We start from the raw sequence: 18,266 nt of genomic DNA, 5'->3' as shown, positions 1-18,266 counted from the left end.
ATGACACTTTTAAGCATATCAAAGCTTTTTTCTTTCCTCTTCAGAAGAGATCTTTGCTTTCTGTTATACTGACAAACTTGAAGCTTTAAACTTTCCTCCAGAGAGATACAGGGAAAGCACTTAAATCTGAAGCAAATTTCCCAGGGGGACTTTCTTGGCAGCCCACCACCCACCAGCATAGCATTCCTTCTCATTCCTGTCTGGTTAATCACACCTCCTTGGCTCTTATTTCCAACAACCTCAACTCTAGGGGCTCTGCTTTTTTCCTAGTTTGCATCCTATTCCTTTTAAAGTAGTTGTTTTCAACCAGGAATGATTTTTACCCTCAGACAGTATTTGGTACTGTCTGGAAACAGTTTTGATTGCCATAACTGGGGTTGAGGGGTGCTACTAGCATCTGTTGAGTAGAGGCCAGTGATACATACGTAAATATATAAATGGACTGAGAGAATAGCTTAGTTGTAGAGCACTTACCTAGCATTTGTGAGGCCCTGGGTTCAAACTCCAGCACCACACACATACACAAACAAACAAATAAACATTAAGAGTAAGGAGGGCTGGGGTTGAAGCTTAGTAGTAAAGTACTTGCCTAGATATGTGAGGCACTGGGTTTGATCCTCAGCATCACGTAAAAATAAAATAAATAAAATAAAAGTATTGTGTCCATCTACTTAAAAAAAAAAAGAGATTAAGGAACAGCAGGGTTGATGAGGTGATGCCTCGCCGACTTTCTTTACTGAGGTTATTGCAGGGGATTTGATTTCAGTATTTCTGGATGTAATATCTCCAGCCTTAATAATAACCGTCATTGGCGTACATTGGTATGAGAAAGCGTTTGAAGCATATGAAGCTTAAATGTAAGATTGTGAGTCACAGGGTCAAAGAGAGAGGAAAGAGTACAGAATTTGGTCTGGGTAGACTTGTTTGCCCTAGGATGAACACTCTTTCATAAATATTGCATAAAACCCAGGCACGATAGCACATGCCTACAATCTCAGCAATTTAGGAGACTGAGACAAAAGGATCACAAACTCAAAGCCAGCCTCACGAATTTAGCGAGGCCCTAAGCAATTTAGTGTCTCAAAATTAAAAATCAAAAGGTCTTGGGATGTGGTTCAGTGGTTAAGTGCCCTTGGGTTCAATAATAATAATAAAAATAAACCTTGCATAAATATCAGATTGGAGCTTTAAATTTACCTGTTTCTCAGGATTCTGGAGTCTTTATTTATTTATTTATTTATTTTTTAGTGGTAGATGGACAGAAAACCTTTATTTTACTTATTTATTTGTATGTGGTGCTGAGGATCAAACCCAGTGCTTCACAGGTGCAAGGGCAGCGCTCTACCGGTGAGCCACAACCCTGCCCCAAGGATTCTGGAATCTATACTTTTAATCATAGCTTTTTTTCCCTCAAGCTTACCTTGCAGTGTATTTGTGAAAGTGTCTTATCCTAGATTATAAGATCCTGGAGGATAGAAATGAACTTAGATGACTTTCGGTCTTTCACAGTATGTGAAAAAGCTTTCAATTAATATTTACTCGACTGGCTGAACTAACTCCTCTTACCTCCCTTGGTCCAGGTTTGCTGTACCTGAAGCTCTGAACACCATACAAAAGGCAGAAAAAATTCTGTTGGTACACTGTGGCCCTTGGAGTGATGAGATCCAGGAGCTGCAAAAGATGAGATCCTTTTTATTGGACTTGCCACCCATTCCTGCAGGGCCTTTAGGGTAAAGTCCCTAAAGGATTCTGGCCCACTGGAAAGGAATCATGGCAGAGTTAAAGAGATTCTTTTGCTGCAGACCTGTCATCAGAGAAGGCAGGATTTGCCCAGCTATCCCATGCCAAATATTATGAGGGGCAGGGAGGACACTGCAGTTGGAGAGAGATGCACACCTTTTTTGACGAATATGTCTTGAAGTAGTTAATCGCCCTCTGATAAAAAATTCCCAGGCCCCAGAAAAGACTTACAACTAGTATCTAGAGAATCCAAACCCTTTAAAAGGGTTGTAGCTGATCTACAGGCATCTGGATGTTAGCCTGGGGTTTTGGCTAGATTCCATTTCACTCAGTGATGAGAATCTGTTTCCCTGGAACATTCCTATGGTTTCTAGTAGTAATGAAATGTTGCATACCACTCCAGTGGGAACTTCAACTCTTAGTTGTTATATTGTAATTGAAAAATAATTATAAAGCAAGAAACCATCATGGCTTCTTAACCCTAGAGACACAGAATTCCACTTATAGCATCTAGCTTCCTCAAATCCTTTGTTAAAACCAGGGAAGTATAAGTTGTTACATAAAGAAATAAATATGGGGCCATTTTATTGTTGGACAGTTTCTTCCTGTAATGGCAACTCTGTATTTGTGTTTTACCAGTCCTTATTCCCTGGCTTTGAATCCTTTTGGGAAACTCACTAACCAAACACTAATAAAATCAAACTCACAGGAATGACTTGATAACACATGTGCCTCTTTTTGAGTTCTACCTGTTAGCAATTTGAAAAGAGACTATTTATTTCTACCAAACCTCCACAAACTGACAAATGAAATACAGACTGTGTGAGTACCTGGAAGGAAGATGGAGGACTTCAAAAAATGCTGAGAGGGCCCTGAGGATGTAGTTCAGTGGTAGAGTGCATGAGACCCTGAGTTCAATCCCCAATGCCACCAAAAGAGAAGTTGTGAGGATGTGTGGATGTTGCTTTTTGTAGTTTCAAACACAAAAAACGGAAGATAGGGATGGCATTCCATGAGGATATGTAGCAATAATCCAGACCCCATCCCAATCAAGACTGTGGGAGTCTCTAGATCTGAACCCTGCTGCTATATCACTACTGGTGACCAAGTGGTTCAGATGAGTTAGTGGGAAGGAAGGCCAGGCCAACTCTACTTTTGAAGGCTTACCTACCCTGGCCATGCCCAAGAAGCACCCATCAGTTGCCATGGCATTATAGTCAGGAAATGAATAGTCCTAAGCTGGTGGCAGCTTTCAAAAAACTGAATATTTAACATACAGGTTAGCATTCAAACACTTGTTGAATGGAAATCAGGCAGAATGTAGTTTCTCCTCTAATAACTCACTGTGGCAAAGGAGTAGCCAATAAGATGTTTTGCTAGAGCTTTTTCAAGAAAAAAAAATTTTAGTCAATTGCAGGCAATTTCTGTAGTTATTCCATTCCAAACATTTAGCATGTTTCATGTTCCTAAATAAGGCTCTCTTGTACTTTTTAATATAGGTATACTTCCTTAAAGGATACATTTATGACTAGGGTTGTGGCTCAGTGGCAGAGCGATGGCCTTGCACATATGAGGCACTGGGTTTGATCCCCAGCACCACATAAAAATAAACAAAGAATTTGTGTCCATGTATAACTAAAAAATATATTTTAAAAGATTTGTTTAAAAAAAAGGATACAGGGACTAGGGCTGCAGCTCAGTGGTAAAGTGCTTGCCTCTTATGTGTGGGAAGATACGGTATGTTCATCTACAACTAAATATTTTTTTTAAAAAAAGGATACATTTAGAATTTTACATATCAAGTCCCATTTTATGTGTACTTGGGAAATTTCTTTAAATGCTTTATAAAAAAAATTATTTCTAGGGCTGGGGTTGTGGCTCAAGTGGTAGAAGTGGTAGAGCTGTATCACTACTGGTAGGGTACTGGGTTCGATCCTCAGCACCACATAAAAATAAAATAAAGATATCGTGTATACACCTAAAACTAAAAAATAAACATTAAAAAAAATTGTTTCTAGCTAGATATACACCTGTAATCCCAGTTACTCAGGAAGCTGAGGCAGGAGGATCACAAGTTCAAGGCCAGCCTGGACAACATAGTGAGATTCTAAGCAACTTAGTCCCTGACTCAGAATTTTTAAAAAATAAATAAAAAGAGCTGAGAATGTGGTTAAATGCCCCTGAGTTCAATCCCTAGTACTAAATGAGATCCAGTACTAAATAGATAAATAAAATATAAAGGGCTTGGCACAGTGGTGCAAGTGGCTCAGAGGCTGAGGCAGGAGGATCACAAATTCAAAGCCAGCCTCAGCAACTTAGTAAGGCCCTAACAACTTAGCAAGAGCGTGTCTCAAAATTAAGAAATAAAAATGGCTGGGGATATAGCTCAGTGGTTAAGCACTACTTGGTTCAATTCCCCCAGTACCCAAAATTTAAAAAATAAATTTAAAAAAAATTAGGGGGATAGCACAGTGGTAAAGCACCCCTGGGTTCAATTCCCAGTACACCTCCCACCCCCGAAAAAAATCATAGTTTTTTTTTTTTTTTTTTAATGTATGGACCTTTATTTTATTCATTTACTTATATGTGGTGCTGAGAATCGAACTCAGTGCCTCATACATGCTAGGCAAATGCTCTACCACTGAGCCACAGCCTCAGCCTCATAGTATATTTTATTTAAAAGCTTGTGCTACTTTGGAACTTAGTTGCCTGGGCTGTCCTTGAACTTGAAATACTCCTGCCTCAGCCTTCTGAGTAGCTGGGATTATAGGCATGCACCACTTTTATACTTGGCAAACCTTTTCCCTTACTAATTGTCTCAGGTATTTGTTATAGTAATGGAAAGTTGACTTAGACAACACGCTTCAGTGACTGTGGGTATGGGAGGTGCCCTCCAGGAGGGATTAGCAGTAGGACTAATACATAAAGACTCCCCAGCAGAAAATCAGTCCCTGCATTATACAACACAGATAACTAAGAATACTTATAAATGGTAATTTTCAGCAGAGTTTGAACAGAACCAGGCTCTAAGTAGGAAATGTATCTTCATTGCTCAAAATTGGAGGAGGAACAAAGTAACAAAAGTTAAGGAGAAAGCTCTTTTATTGCAAAGTATACATTGAAACTAGAGGCATCCTTCATGTAATGTATAATCTGCCATCCCTCTGGGGTTTTTTTCTAGGGTTCTAGAATGTTGAAGTAGAGCATTAAGTGCCCCTGGGGTCCAGAATTTTGCCTATGAAGAGAAGGGCTCCTGTGTCCGTGTCCCTCAGTACAAAGATGAAAGGTTGGTTAAGGTGATATTCCAGGGGGAAAGTGAGGTGGGCAGGCTGGAGGTCTGGGCTGGGGGTGGTTCCTGCCCCATCCTCATTCCACTCAAAACCAGCCTTGTGTTCCACTTGGGTGAGCTTGATAGGTTTGCCTGTGATCTTGGTGAAGTCTGGTGACTCAAACAAGGATTGCAGTTCTGCAAAGATAGAGATTCCCATTAAAACCCACCCATATCCAACACAACAGGATAAATCCTATATCCTGATTCTCAAAAAGGCAAGCAAACTGGAATGGAGCCCTGCTTTTGATCTTCTGTGAATTATGTAGACCTCTGAGCAGGCTGAGGGGTAAGTGCTCCACCCCTGAGCACTTCAGCTTGGGGAAACCCTGGTCAAACAGACTGCAGCTGTAGCTCAGTGGTAGAGTACTTGCCTGGCATGTGTAAGGCCCTGGGTTTGATCCTCAGCACCGCATATAAATAATAAATAAAGTAAAGGCCCATTGACCACTAAGAAATATTAAAAAGAAAAAAAAAAAAAAAACAGGTCAAACAGACCTGTCTGGAGGGGCAATATTCTGAGCTTCTATTACAGGACCTGTGATGGGGCTGAGGAATGAGTGACAGGAAGGCAGCTCAGTTTTCCCCTCCAGAACTAATAGAATGGAGGACATGTGAGAACATGTGCAGGGCCTTCCAAAAAGGCCACGGAGCTCTTAAATTCTGCTTAGTAAGGCAGAATGCTTGAAGATTTCATGCCACCCCACCCACCGAGAGCAAAGGGGTGTGGCAAACATACTCATCTCCTGTATGGACTTGGTAACTTCGCCTTCATAACTCAGCTTCAGCTTGGGGATGCTCAGGACTGCTTGGATAGTCTTCAGTTCTCGGTCTATGTCATGAATGAACTCAGAAGTGAGGCTCTCTTCTATCAAGGTCAAGTTCTGAGTCACTTTCAGGGGCAAGAAGAAGATGATACTCATGCTTCCGGATAAAGGCAGCTGGGCAATCTGAAACAACAGAGAGGAGGGATAAGGGTCAGCCCTTTACAGCCCAAAAGCTTAGGAATGGACATACACCAAGAGCTGTCTTCCTCTTTCTTCTGGGGGGGCCCAGGCCTTATATGTCCCGATACCCTGATCTATGTAACAGTTGTCTCCTAGGTTGTTGTTTTCTGGCAGAAAGTCATCTCTGAATATTCCTTCAAAAAGTAGGCTTTGGGCCAGGTACATTGGCGCATGCCTATAATCCCAGTGGCTCAAGAAGCTGAGGCAGGAGGATCAAGAGTTCAAAGCCATCTTCAGCAAAAGCAATTTAGTGAGACCCTGTTTCTCAATAAAATACAAAATCGTTCTGGGGATGTGGCTCAGTGATTGAGTGCCCCTGAGTTCAATCCCCAGTTACCCACCCACCCACCCCAAAAAAAAAAACAGTAGGCTTTAGGGCTAGGGATGTGGCTCAGTGCTAGAGTGCTTGCCTCGTGTGCAAAAGATTGAAAGCAGCAAATTAGAATTATGTATATGGGCTATTAGCATCATGGTCAACAGACAGAGAAGTGTTTCTTTTTGCTTGACCTCATGTCCTGAGTTCAATCCCCAGTACTACAAAAAGAAAAAGAAAATGCACAGAAGAGCACACCTATAATCCCATTAACTCAGGAGCCTGAGTAAAGCAAGAAAATCTCAAGTTCAAGGCCAGTCTGGGTAACTTAGCAAGACTTTTCTCAAAATAAAAAATAAAAGGGCTAGAGATATAGCTCAGTGGTAGAATACCTCTGGGTTCAATCCCTAGTACTGAAAAAGAAAAAATAATATGGGGTGGTGGTGCTAGGGATATAGCTCAGTGCTTGCCTAGCATGTGCAAGGCCCTGGATTCAATCCCCAGTTCCATAAAAAAAAAAAAAAAAAAAAAAAGTCATACTCTTCTTATCCTAATACCAACTGAAGTTATCTGTGGAAAGAATTTTCTGGTATAGTTCTAAAGAAGTAGAATTGAATTTCAGGTCTCTGTTTTCTCCCAAAATCTACTTGCCAACATTAACTTATTGATTGATCATCTGTTCTGTGCAGATAATTGAACTAGAAATGGGAGTCTTGGACACAGCAATACAAAAGCAGCAATATCATACAGTTTTTGACCAAAGATTGTTAACCTAAGGCCCACAGAAAAAAATAGTATAAGGGTCCCAAGAACCCCCTGGGATCTTACAGAAATGGGTTCATGTGTACAAGTGGCATTTATCCTGTAGTATTTCAGGCACTATTGTCCTAAAGATATCCATAGCCCAAAAAAGGGTTAAGAACTGCTGACATAATTACAAGAAGTCAGGTATGCACAAAAGCCTTAGAAAGCCAGCAATGTGGAATTTGTAACAATTTGTGGAGTTTGGTTTTTAATTCTAAACACAAAATTTCTCAAGAAAATATATCATTTTTGGTGTGAACATACTTTATATACAACCAGAGATATGAAAAATTGTGTTGTTTATGTGTAATAAGAATCGTAATGGGGAGCTGGGGTTGTGGCTCAGTGGTAGAGCACTTGCCTAGCATATGGGTTCGATCCTCAGCACCTCATAAAAATAAAAAAATAAAGTTATATTAAAAAAAAGAATCGTAATGCATTCTGCTGTCATTTATTTAAAAAAATAAATAAATACAGTGGCTGGGGTTGTGGCTCAGTGGTAAAGCACTTGCCTAGCATGTGTGAGGCACTGGATTCAATCCTCAGCACCACATAAAAATAAATAAATAAAATAAAGGTTTTTTAAAAGTCATCCAACTTATTTAAAACTTATTTAATTTAAAATTATTAAATTTAAAAATAAATTAAAAATACAAGCTTCGATTACACACCAAAAAACGAAAGAAAAGATATCAACATAGCTTATAGTAGAGAGTCCCAGGGAGTTCAATTCCCAGTATCCCCCCAAAAAATGAAAAGACATCAATATTTGAGTGCCAAAATTTGAGGATCCATTTTTCATTACCTTAAACCTTATACCAAGTCCTGAGAGGATAAGTTTTTACAACTACCTCTCACCCAATTTTGAGAAGAAAGGTTTTAAGATGTATTTTGTTTTAGTTTTGGTACTAGAGATTTAACTCAGGGTCACTTTACCCCTGATCTCCATCCCTAGTCCTTTTTATTTTTTTATTTTGAGATAGGGTCTCACTAAATTTCTAAGACTGGCCTTAAAGTTGTGATCCTCCTATCTCAGCCTCCTGAGTTGCTGGGATACGGGCATGCGCCACCACACCTGACTTGAGAGATGTTATTTACTTGCTCAAAGTCACACAGCCGGCCAAATTCAGATAGCTGTAGAATTTTAAAAGTATATCTATTTCTGCTACACCATTCTGTCTCTCTAAGACCTCTCCCACCACCCTCCATTGACTTCACCCCTACAGACCTTGCAGTTGAGATCAGAATCCAAGCCATAGCGTAAAATGGCCTTAGAGTCTGACATCATGGGGACTCTCACAGTCCTTTCCTCATCCAAGTGGAAATCCTGCGGAGAAGTCTTTCTGGTGTCAAACTTTGTTACCCACTGCCCTGAAATGAAATGAACAGAGTATCCTGAGCCCCAGTGTCCAGAAATGCCATGGGATCACACTGTATCTCCAAAGCCCACTACTGAAAATTGCCCAGTTAAAAAAATCTTAGAGTGGCTCTGTATTGACACCTGAGGAAATAGCTCCTCCATGTTGGCAGGTATTATTTGGACCTCAGTATTTCCAGGACCCTCTGCAAGCAAATAGGTCTGGAAAACTCAGATGCAAATAATTTGATTTTGTTGATTTGAGTGGATTACCAAGCTCCTTTGGTTTAATGTGGCTTTGAATATACTGGGTCTGTGACTACCACTATCTCACTCCCTGGAGATCAATGCTTGAAATAGGAAGCCATCAGACTTTTCTCTAGAAATTTAGGGGTTCACTCTTGCTACTACCTGATTAATGGTCATAAAGCATTTTAAGGGGAAGATCCCCCAAACTACTCTCTGCAAAGCCTTATCTGAATAGCACTGGCTTCAGAATGAGACCTGTAGAACAGTCTCTAGGTACATCACCAATACCTAGAAAAAATTTGGTAGATAACTAACAATAGTTTACTGAGCACCTGTTGTGTTCCAGTTATAGCTGTAGGGGTGCTTAGAAGACATATAAAGTGTCTACGAAGTCAGCGTGTGACCTGCACATTAAAGATGAGAAATAGACTCAGAAACATTCTGAAACTTGTACAGGGTCATGCAGCTTATAAAGGCAGAGCCAGGATTTAAACCTGGTCTAACTCAAAAGCCAGAAATCTAACACAGTGCCTAATGCCAACAGGCTTTTACACCACGTAGACACTTATCAGATACTTTCTGGGCACTTGGTAGATGACAAGCAGGAATACTTCAGGCACCTGCAGTTCTTATATCCTCCTCTAGCATTCTCCCTGGATTTGTGTTGGGCAAGGTTTTTGACTTCGCCTCTTTCTCAGCCCCCTCTGACACCTGCCATCCACCCTTGAACAAAGAGAAGTGGAGAAACCCTCACCCTTAAAGTAAGCCACACCAAGAAGGAGGATGCTGACTTCACTGGGCACTTCCCTTGTGGACCTGGCAATTTTCCCTTTCATCTGGGCCTGTACCCAGTTGTTAATCTCCTGAAGGTCCACTCGAGGGTTGCCAGTCAGGATTCTGGGCCTGGTCCCATAGGCCTTCTCCAGTGGTGAGACAAAGCTGGATTTTATCCGCAGCTCTGAAAAGAGGTGGAGCAGAGGTTAGTGTCCGAGAGCTGAGCCAGCACACTCTCTTTGAGAACATGCTGGTCTTAGGTTCTGGTTGACCACTCAGCAGGCTCCAGCTTCCTGCTCAGCATCTTCCCATGACTCCATAGGACTTCTGCCAGCTTCCCCAGGAACTGGACAGGGACCAACAGATTTCGCCTATTGCTGTTCTTCTTCATGTTACTGCCTTCCCCGCACCCTCCCACTGTCCCTACTTCCTCTCTCTGATCCTCTCTGGGCTCACAGATCCCTTCCTGCCCACCAGTGCCAGGCCTGGCCTGAGCACACGTGGTCTGTTGTTTAAAAGAAATTCCTGGCATAGAGCACAGAGCCCCTCAGGCTGGAAAGGCAACTGACTCTTCTCAAAGACAATCCGGGAAGCACTCTTGAGGTTCTTCTGGGGGGCGGTGACAGTGGCAAGGAGTTCCTTGTAGGTGCTGTGGATGTCAGGGTTGCTGATCAAGTCATAGTAGAGAGCCCGGTGGATGGTAGATTCTGTTCGCTGTTCCGCTCCTGCCAGAGAGACAAGCACAGGAGCCTTGATAACTGCCTGCCGGGTCAGTCAGGCCTCTACCAAGACAGGGAGACTATACTCCTACTCTTTATTATTATTATTATTATTATTAATCTTTTTAGTTGTAGATGGACACAATGCCTTTATGAGGTGCTGAGGATCGAACCCATGCATGCTAGGCAATTGCTCTAACACTGAGCCACCACCCCAGCCCTATATTCCTATTTTGTTTTGTGTGCTGAGAGCCTAAATAAGCCAATACTGCAGACATTCTAGGTGGGCAAGGAATTTGAGGGCAATAGAAGCAAAGTAACTGCATGCTTAGAGATTTTCTTAGTGGCACTAACCTAGAGAGAGGTAAAGGTAGGGGTGAGGCAAAGTCCCTGCACTTCCATCACCAAACCAAACACTTTTTTTTTGTAGTGGTTGGGATTGTTTGTGGTTACCTATTCATCATTGCCCCCTGTGAACTCAGCTGTGACCCACTGAGGGTGAACTCAGGCAGTTAGATCCCCAGGACCTGAGTGAATGGCTGACACATAGCACAGCTTTTTCAAGGAAGGGATGAATGAGCAGTAAGGTCATCGTGTCCATAAGTGGTGGGACTTGTGGGTGTGTAGCCCTCAAGCTCCCATGTATACAGACTAGTACCCTGCCAGGGCCACTTTCCCAACATCCCTTCCCCATCCTGGAGCCACACACACACAGACCCAGTGGGGGACTCCCCCCAGGTCCACCTGGGGCCTTTTGCAGCTGCTCACTCACCGAGTGAAAGGGCAGAGAGAGCAGTGGCCACACTGAGCGGGGACAGCAGTACGTTGGCCGTGGGACTCGCACTGGATTTCAAGCGATACAGGTCATAGCCAAAGTTGGAGACAGCTGCTGCCAGCTTGTTCACAGGTACTTTGAAGAAAGGGTCCTCCTCCTCCACTGGTTCCCCTGTGCTATCAGGAGCCAAGGAACCCTGATGGGTGACAGGAAGTCCTGGATTAGAGGATGAGGACTAGTAAAGACACATAGTGAATAATGTCTCCTGTGGCTTTGGGTGGGGTTTTTGTTCTGGCCCCAGAGTTCCATCTTTCCTAAATTTTATTATGTTTAGTCTTAAGAATTGGGATGAGTTTGCTCCCTGGTAAGCATGAGCTCTCTGCTGGGGAGAAATTGCCCAGAAGAGAAATTGTCTGGTCAAGTTTAAACACTTGTGACCTGTGAGCTGCAAGCCTGACACACTTTTTTCAAAATGGCACTTGGGCTTGGTGGCACACAACTCTAATCCCAACCACTCAGGAGGTTAAGCCAGGAGGAGTATAAATTTGAAGGCAGCCTGGGAAACTTAAAGAGATCCTGTCTCAAAATAAAAAATAAAAAGTGTTGGGGCTGTAGCATGGTGATAGAGTGCTTGCATAATAAATGCAAGGCCCTGGGTTTGATTCCCCACCTCCAAAAAAGGCAAGGAACTCTCCTTCCCACTCCCCAAGAAACCCTATACTCAGGCCACCCCAGGCTCCCATCTGCTCACCCTTGCTGACTGCTCCCAAGTCTTTGCCTTCCTGTCTTTCATGACCAGATATCTCTTCCTCCATCACAAATTTTCCCTGACCACCCCTATCTAAAGGGCACTTCTGGTTTTCTGATCGTTTTGCAGCATCTGCTGCCACTTAACTTATTAGCTACCTACCGTTTCTTCTTTTTTTTTCCTCCTTTCTTTTAGCAATGCTGGGGATAGAATCCAGGGCCTCACACATGCTAGGCAAGCACTCTACCACTGAGCTACACCCAAAACTACCTTTTCTAGTTCTTTTTAACTTATTTCAATTCATACTGGTTGATATATGTATCTGATACCCCAAAAAACTAATAACTCAAAAGAATTTGAGTTCCTTGAAAGCAAGAATAAATTCTTTTACATTTCTACCCATCCCCAGCAGCTTCAGAGTAGGTGTTCAGTAGGTAAGAAATAAATGAAAGGCCCTGTAAGGAAACAGAGACTGAGGTAAGAGTCACTTGTCTAAGGTCACCAAGCCAGAATTCAAACTCAGAATCCATGACAAAGTCCAGGGCTCCAGCTGATAGTTCCTAGCTGCCTTGTCTGTTGTGTGGCACGGCCACCTTACACACACTGTCATATAGCAGAAGCTTTCCTCCAAGTGCCTGTATCTACCTTTGCAACCCTATTATGCCCTCTGGCCAGGAGGGAGGTCCATCTGCGCTCATTCATCCTTTGCTGTGCCCCTGGTCAGCATGGGAACAAATACTCAAGAACATCACCCACTCGGAGAGCCCCACAAGTAGTACATGTAAATGAGGAAAGATCTTGACAGAAGGGGCACCTTGGACTTGTTCAAGTGCTTTGGATTTTCACTGTTTTGGATCTTATTTCTGTCGGCACTCTATCCCTTGAAAGATCAAGGCATTTTCTCTGTTTTGCTGCTAAAGAAACCAATGCCCTCGAGGAATAAAGGCCAGAGCCTGGCTTGGAACCCAAGTGCCAGCTCCCTGTCCTGTCTCCCATGCAGCCTGTTAAGGAGGGGCTGGGACGGCGGATGCCCCCACCTGCCCTCCCATCCCCACTGACCTCAGAGCTGCCAGCGACATTCTGGCAGCTGCTGAACCCAAGCAGGGCTCCGGTCCAGAGCAGTAGCACAAGAACCTGCATCCTGGACCTGGAAAAGATAAGAGAGAAGCAGGCCACTCCCCTAGCCCACCACCCAGGACTTCCCAGCCTAGAAATGGACCCTCAGCCTGAGGACGACTGCCTTCCAGCAGGGTCCTCCCCATCCTGTACCTGCCTCTCACCCACTGTCCCCCAGGAGCTGTGCCCTTATCCCATGATGTCTGTCCCAGGACCCACCTTAAACCTAAAACTCCAGACCGGTAAAGACCCACAGTGGGCTCCTCTGCATGGAGTAGGATCTGGCACAAATGCAAACTGAGGCTTTTCCCTGGAGGCACCCCGCCAGCTCATTTGATAGGATTCGGACCCTCTTTCCCAAAGCAGTGGGGGCAGGACCCAGGTCTCTGTAGAATCACTGAATATCAAGAATGGGAGCATCTGGTCCAGCCCACACAAGTTCTCAAACCCTTCTTGAATTCCTCTGGCCTGAAACCCGTGGCCTAAGGGAGTTCATTCCCTTCTCATTTCCATTTCAAGAATTCTTCCCCTCATGGTTAGCAATGCAGGGTTGAGGGTCAGACTGCCTAGGTTTAAATCTTGATTCTGGAAGTTAATTGCTTCTAAAAAAAAAAAATTTTTTTCCTTGCAAAATGTAAATCAACTGGGCACTGTGGCACACACCTGTAATCCCTGCTACTTAGGAGGCTGCAGCAGGAGGATTGTAAATTCGGGCAGCCTGGGCAGTTTCGTGAGAACTTGTCTCAAAACAAAAACAAAAACAAAACAATAAAAGGGCTGAGGATATGGCTCGGTGGTAGAACACTTGCCTAGCAAGGCTCCTGGTTTCAATCTGTAGTATCACAATAAATAAATAAAGTACTTACCTATTGTTATGAGAATTAAAAATTAAACAATGTCTTAGCAGCACTTAGTACTAGAGATTGGTAGGTACCCAGGGCTGAACATGTTCCCCTTCAACCAGAATCCTATGGCTTCATGGCTCCCATGTAAAGCCATACCCCCACCCCACCCCGGCCCAGCTCAAAATTAGCTCTTAAACTCCTACTTTCCTTCAGGTTAAAGCCTCCTACTTCTTGGTAAGACCACCCACATTTTTTTCACCTCCCCCAGCAGAAGCCCCTCTGTCCAGCCTCTGGTCTGGCAGCTGGACCACAAGGGACAACTCAAATCTGGGTCTAGGGCTCTCTATCCTCCTGTATTCACCTCATCTCTGCACTCCCCTGGAGTCAGGATCTAGGGATGGGAGGGGATAAAGGCAGCTGGGGGGAGGGTCACAGATATAATCTTCCAAGAGGCATTCTATTTATTTATTTACTTATGTATTATGTATTGGTATTGGGGATTGAAGCCAGGGGTGCTTTACCACTGAGCTACATCCCCAATCCTTTTTGTATTTTATTTTGAGAAAATATCCTGCTAAATTGCTGAGGCTGGGCTCGAACTTGCAATCCTCCTGCCTCAGTCTCCCTAGTTGCTGGGATTATAGGCGTGTGGCATCATGCCCAACTCCAGAAGGTCTTCTAGCTACAAAGTCAGTAGCCAGGACCATTGGCTGCTCCTTGGTCTCCCTCCATCTGTCTATCCTGCAACATACGTACCCTGAGGGTCTCCTGGGCTCTATCTTCATCCTTTTACACACACACACACATACACACACACACCAATTTTTCTGTCTTTCCAGAGCAAATTGGATCAGAAAAGTTAAGAGTGCAGTGTGTGATTGTTGGCTAAAGTCCTTAAAATTAAATCTGATAATCCACCAGACAACACTGTAGTACATGAAAGGCAACAAAAGAAACTGTCTCTGAGTTTGCTCAGCTTAAGGCAGGATGGCTGGCAGGAACCAGCCTCAGCTTTCTAAGCCCTCCTTTCCCACTGCTCTGAGTGAGAGTTCCAGGGAGCCCTGTGTTCTCAGCCAGCTGCTCTTCCACTTGGCTGCCCTGCTGCTCGGGGAGGAACCATCCATTGAGACTACAGGAAAAGCTTTCTGTGGCACAGGACAGAGACCTCAAGGCCATCCACTATTGCAATTGCTTTCCACCCAGCAGACCCCACCCTGCGCCGTCAGGAGCCTCCCTTGCCTGAGCCTCAAGAGACTGGTTTATTGGAGACTGAAAATCCAGTGAGATGCAGGGGGAGGCGAGACTAGAGGGAAAGCTGTCTGCTCGGGGTTCCTCTTGCAGCAGTAGGAAATGGAGAGAAAAGGGAGGAGACAGGGGTCACCCTGGCAGAGTACATAAGGAAGCAATTCTGATGCACTTGAAAAGAGGACCTTCTTGAGTCCCTACAGAGTCCAAGTGCCCGATTATGTGATAGAGAAATTGTCACCAAATGGGTAGGCTGAGGACAGAAGATAAGGTGAGGGAACCTGACAGGGGAAAGCACAGGGGTCCAAAGCCAGCCCCAGAGCTAGATGCAGGGATAGGTAGTGTAAGTGGCATGTCTTTGAATCTGCCACCTCAAGCCGTAGAGATTAAGGAAGTGGAGAGATTAAAGCCACCTACCAGGGGACTGAGAGGGCAGAAATTAAGGGTCTGTAAGGGGTGTCCCTCAGAGCACACGCAAGGCCCTGTGAAAGATGACTGTTGTGTGGGCTGGGGCAGGCAACCATTGGCTGGCCAGGGGCACAGAGACAATGATGCCATCCTGGCCAAAGGGCAGTACTGGAGTCAGACTCCTGGCCTACAGAGTGGGGAGGGCATGGGAAGGAGGTGAATATGATCCCTGCTGCCCAAGGTCAGCCTTCCTTTCTGCCACAAATCTAGAGGCACAGGAACTGTGATGACTTCAAGCTGAGAGGATAAATTTAAGCCAGTACATGTGTTTCAGATTAAACCCAGTTGTGAGACAAACACCATTGCTCCTCCTCCGCCTCCTCCCAGAACCACACAGCCTTTAAGCCGCATGGCCATAGTGCAAGGAAGGGCACCTCCCTCTCCCCTGGCTCTGGAAACAAGGGTTTCCAGGGGTCTCCTCTGACCCACCCATGGTGTCACTACCAGTCCCCAGGCAAGGTTTTTTCCTGAAATCTTGGAACCTAAATGAGTCAGGGCAACTTGCCCCAGAGTAGCACCTCTCCACACCCCAGAAGGACCAGCCCTGGGTCCCCACCCCAGCCCACCCCCAAGGGGTCTGAAATCCTGGTGGACAGACCTAGACCAAACAAAGATGGGGTCTGGGGAAGCCTGCAGCTTTTCTTTGGCTCAGATCAAGCCTTCCCAGCTGTGGCTCGCCCCAGGAAATGTGAAGGATGGGCTGGGAGAGCTAAGCCCCAAACCCCTTGCACTGGTGGAGCTAGACAGTGGTTGTTGTTTGCAAAAGGCCATGACCTCATGTGACTCCCAGCCTTTACTCACAAATCATGTGGCCAAAGAGAATTGTGGGGACAGAACAGAGGGACCCTGCCGTATTCCATCCCAGTCCTCAGCAGGACAGTTGCCTGGTGGCACTGGGAAACTACCTTTGAAATCAGCACCAGTTGGTTTTGGAAAAGTGTCAGGGAGCTGAGTGAGCGGAAGCCAGGCTGGGCTGCTGGAGGGACACCTTCCCCACTGTCCCTGGCAGAGGCAGCTCCCTGAGAGTGTCCTTCCCTTTTGGGTGCTGCTCAGACCTGACTCAGAACTTCCCCATCACACACCCCGACTCCATTGTCCCCACTCACTCCATTCAAAAGTCCTTCCAGTGTCTTCTATAGCGGTGGGGGTTTGGGGGTAACTTGCTCCGGGTCTTCTGTCTCCCATTCCCTCTGCCCTCTCCCATCCACTCAGCCTGGTGGCCAAGTTTCAGGGCATACTGCCTCGCCACCTCCTCCTCTTTGCACCCCTCTTTTCTGCTCCCTGGGATACCCCAGCCTCTTGCAGTCCCCTGGGCCCAGGGGAACCTCTCCCAACCTCCCCTGATGCACAGACACAGACGGGACAGGAGCGGCTTTACCTGAGTTTTGCTGCAGCTCCACTCCCAGCCAGGAACCTCTCAGAAGCACACAGAGGGGCTCCAGCAAGCTGCCTTTCAACCCAGCGTCCAGCAGGCTTCAGATTACAGCTACTCCTTTCTTAAAGCGACCTGCACTCATTTTGGATTCCGTGATTGCATCATTGTTTGGTGTTAACTTTAACCCACTGCTGTTTCCTTCTACCCCCCAGCCCCAGGACCCACACTCGCATACCTCCTCCACCAGATCTTCCTTGTACGGAGGCCCCCATCTTCTTTGCTGCTTCCTGGGACTCCCTGCAAAATGGTCAACCCCAGAAGGCACCTTGGCTACCTTGGAGGACTAGACAGAGCATGAGTATTTTTCAGCAGTAGTGGGAAGACAGCAGGTAGAGGAAATACTGGCCCAGCACGGGGATTAGGTCTACTGCTGGTCATTGACTCTGGTACCAACTGCCATCTGGGGCAAGATAACTTTCATGGCTCTTCCCTCTCCTTGGCTGAAAAACAAAGAGATAAAAATAGAACTTTTTCAGATCTGAAATTCTATGATTTCTGAAGTTCAAAAATGGAAATGGGGCAATTTTCTAAGCAGAGGAAGAAATAAGAAATACTGTACACATCAGTATCAAGAGGAGGCCCACAGTAGAGGCTGCCTAGAGAGGAGACCACTTGTGCCCAGCTTGCTGTGGTATTTATTTGTTTGTTTGTTTGTTTGTTTGTTTGTTTATGTGGTGCCAGGGATTGAACATAGGAATACTCAACTACTGAGCCACATCCCCAGCAACCCCCCCCCCTTTTAAAATATTTTTAGTTATAGATGGACACAATACCCTTATTTTGTTTATTGTTTTATGCGGTGCTGAGGATTGAACCCAGTGCCTCACATGTGCTAGGCAAGTGCTCTACCACTGAGCCATAACCCCAGCCCTTTTTGTTTTTTGAGACAAGATCTAAGTTGCTAAGGCTAGCTTAGAGCTTGAAATCTTCCTGCCTCAGCCTCCAGGAATTACAGGTATGTGCCCATACACCCAGCTCTCACCCATGGTATTTATGAGCTTACACTGTGGTTGTGAAACTAAAAGATCAACATAAGAAATTATTAGATTACAGGTTGAGTATTCCTTATTTCAATTGTTTAGGATCCAAAGTATTTCTGGATTTCCAATTTTTTCAGATTTTAGAATATTTTCATTTAGGTGATGATAAATCTTGGGGATGAAACTGAAACCTATATGCGTGGGCTCTCTCTCATCTAGCGAGGAGGTCCAGGGAAGAGGGTAGAGAAGAGTGTGGCTGAGGAGTCGCTAATCAAGACCTCTGGAGACCAAGCAGGAAGCAGGGCTGATTTTATTGCACAGTTACCATGTAAATATACTGAGGCAGTAGCTAGGCAGATTACA

The 18,266-nt window shown here is 44.8% G+C and overlaps 2 protein-coding genes across 6 annotated transcripts in view; one reads left to right on the top strand and one right to left on the bottom strand.

The window, feature by feature from the left end:
• The window catches only part of Smyd4 (SET and MYND domain containing 4), a 40,036-nt gene extending 37,594 nt beyond the window's left edge, over window positions 1-2,442 (top strand). For all 5 annotated transcript variants that reach the window (XM_076869392.1, XM_076869393.1, XM_076869391.1 and 2 more), the window contains one exon: window positions 1,581-2,442. In XM_076869392.1, the coding sequence (XP_076725507.1) occupies window positions 1,581-1,734 (154 nt within the window). In that variant the 3' untranslated portion in view covers window positions 1,735-2,442. The remainder of the gene's footprint in view (window positions 1-1,580) is intronic.
• Window positions 2,443-4,824: 2,382 nt separating this feature from the next.
• On the bottom strand, window positions 4,825-17,296 carry Serpinf1 (serpin family F member 1). Its single transcript, XM_076869840.1, has 9 exons — window positions 17,099-17,296; window positions 16,867-16,995; window positions 12,874-12,961; window positions 11,064-11,262; window positions 10,142-10,297; window positions 9,553-9,756; window positions 8,421-8,563; window positions 5,808-6,018; window positions 4,825-5,206 (listed from the first exon to the last, which is right to left on the bottom strand). The coding sequence occupies exons 3-9, from the start codon at window positions 12,952-12,954 to the stop codon at window positions 4,947-4,949; spliced, it is 1,254 nt and encodes a 417-aa protein (XP_076725955.1). The 5' UTR covers window positions 12,955-12,961; window positions 16,867-16,995; window positions 17,099-17,296; the 3' UTR covers window positions 4,825-4,946.
• Between the last annotated feature and the right edge of the window lie 970 nt (window positions 17,297-18,266).

This window comes from Callospermophilus lateralis, chromosome 11 (genome assembly GCF_048772815.1).
Source record: "Callospermophilus lateralis isolate mCalLat2 chromosome 11, mCalLat2.hap1, whole genome shotgun sequence".
Lineage (NCBI taxonomy): Eukaryota > Metazoa > Chordata > Mammalia > Rodentia > Sciuridae > Callospermophilus > Callospermophilus lateralis.
Note: the sequence above shows the minus strand (reverse complement) of the source record. Positions and strands in the feature narration are given on the sequence as shown.

Coding starts and splice junctions, on each gene's coding strand:
- Serpinf1 (XM_076869840.1), bottom strand. CDS start 12,954: ATGCAGGTTCTTGTGCTACTGCTCTGGACCGGAGCCCTGCTTGGGTTC. Junction 9,757..10,141: donor CCGGATTGTCTTTGAGAAGA/GTCAGTTGCCTT, acceptor ACCTCTTTTCAG/AGCTGCGGATAAAATCCAGC. Junction 5,207..5,807: donor CAAGTCCATACAGGAGATGA/GTATGTTTGCCA, acceptor CTATCTTTGCAG/AACTGCAATCCTTGTTTGAG.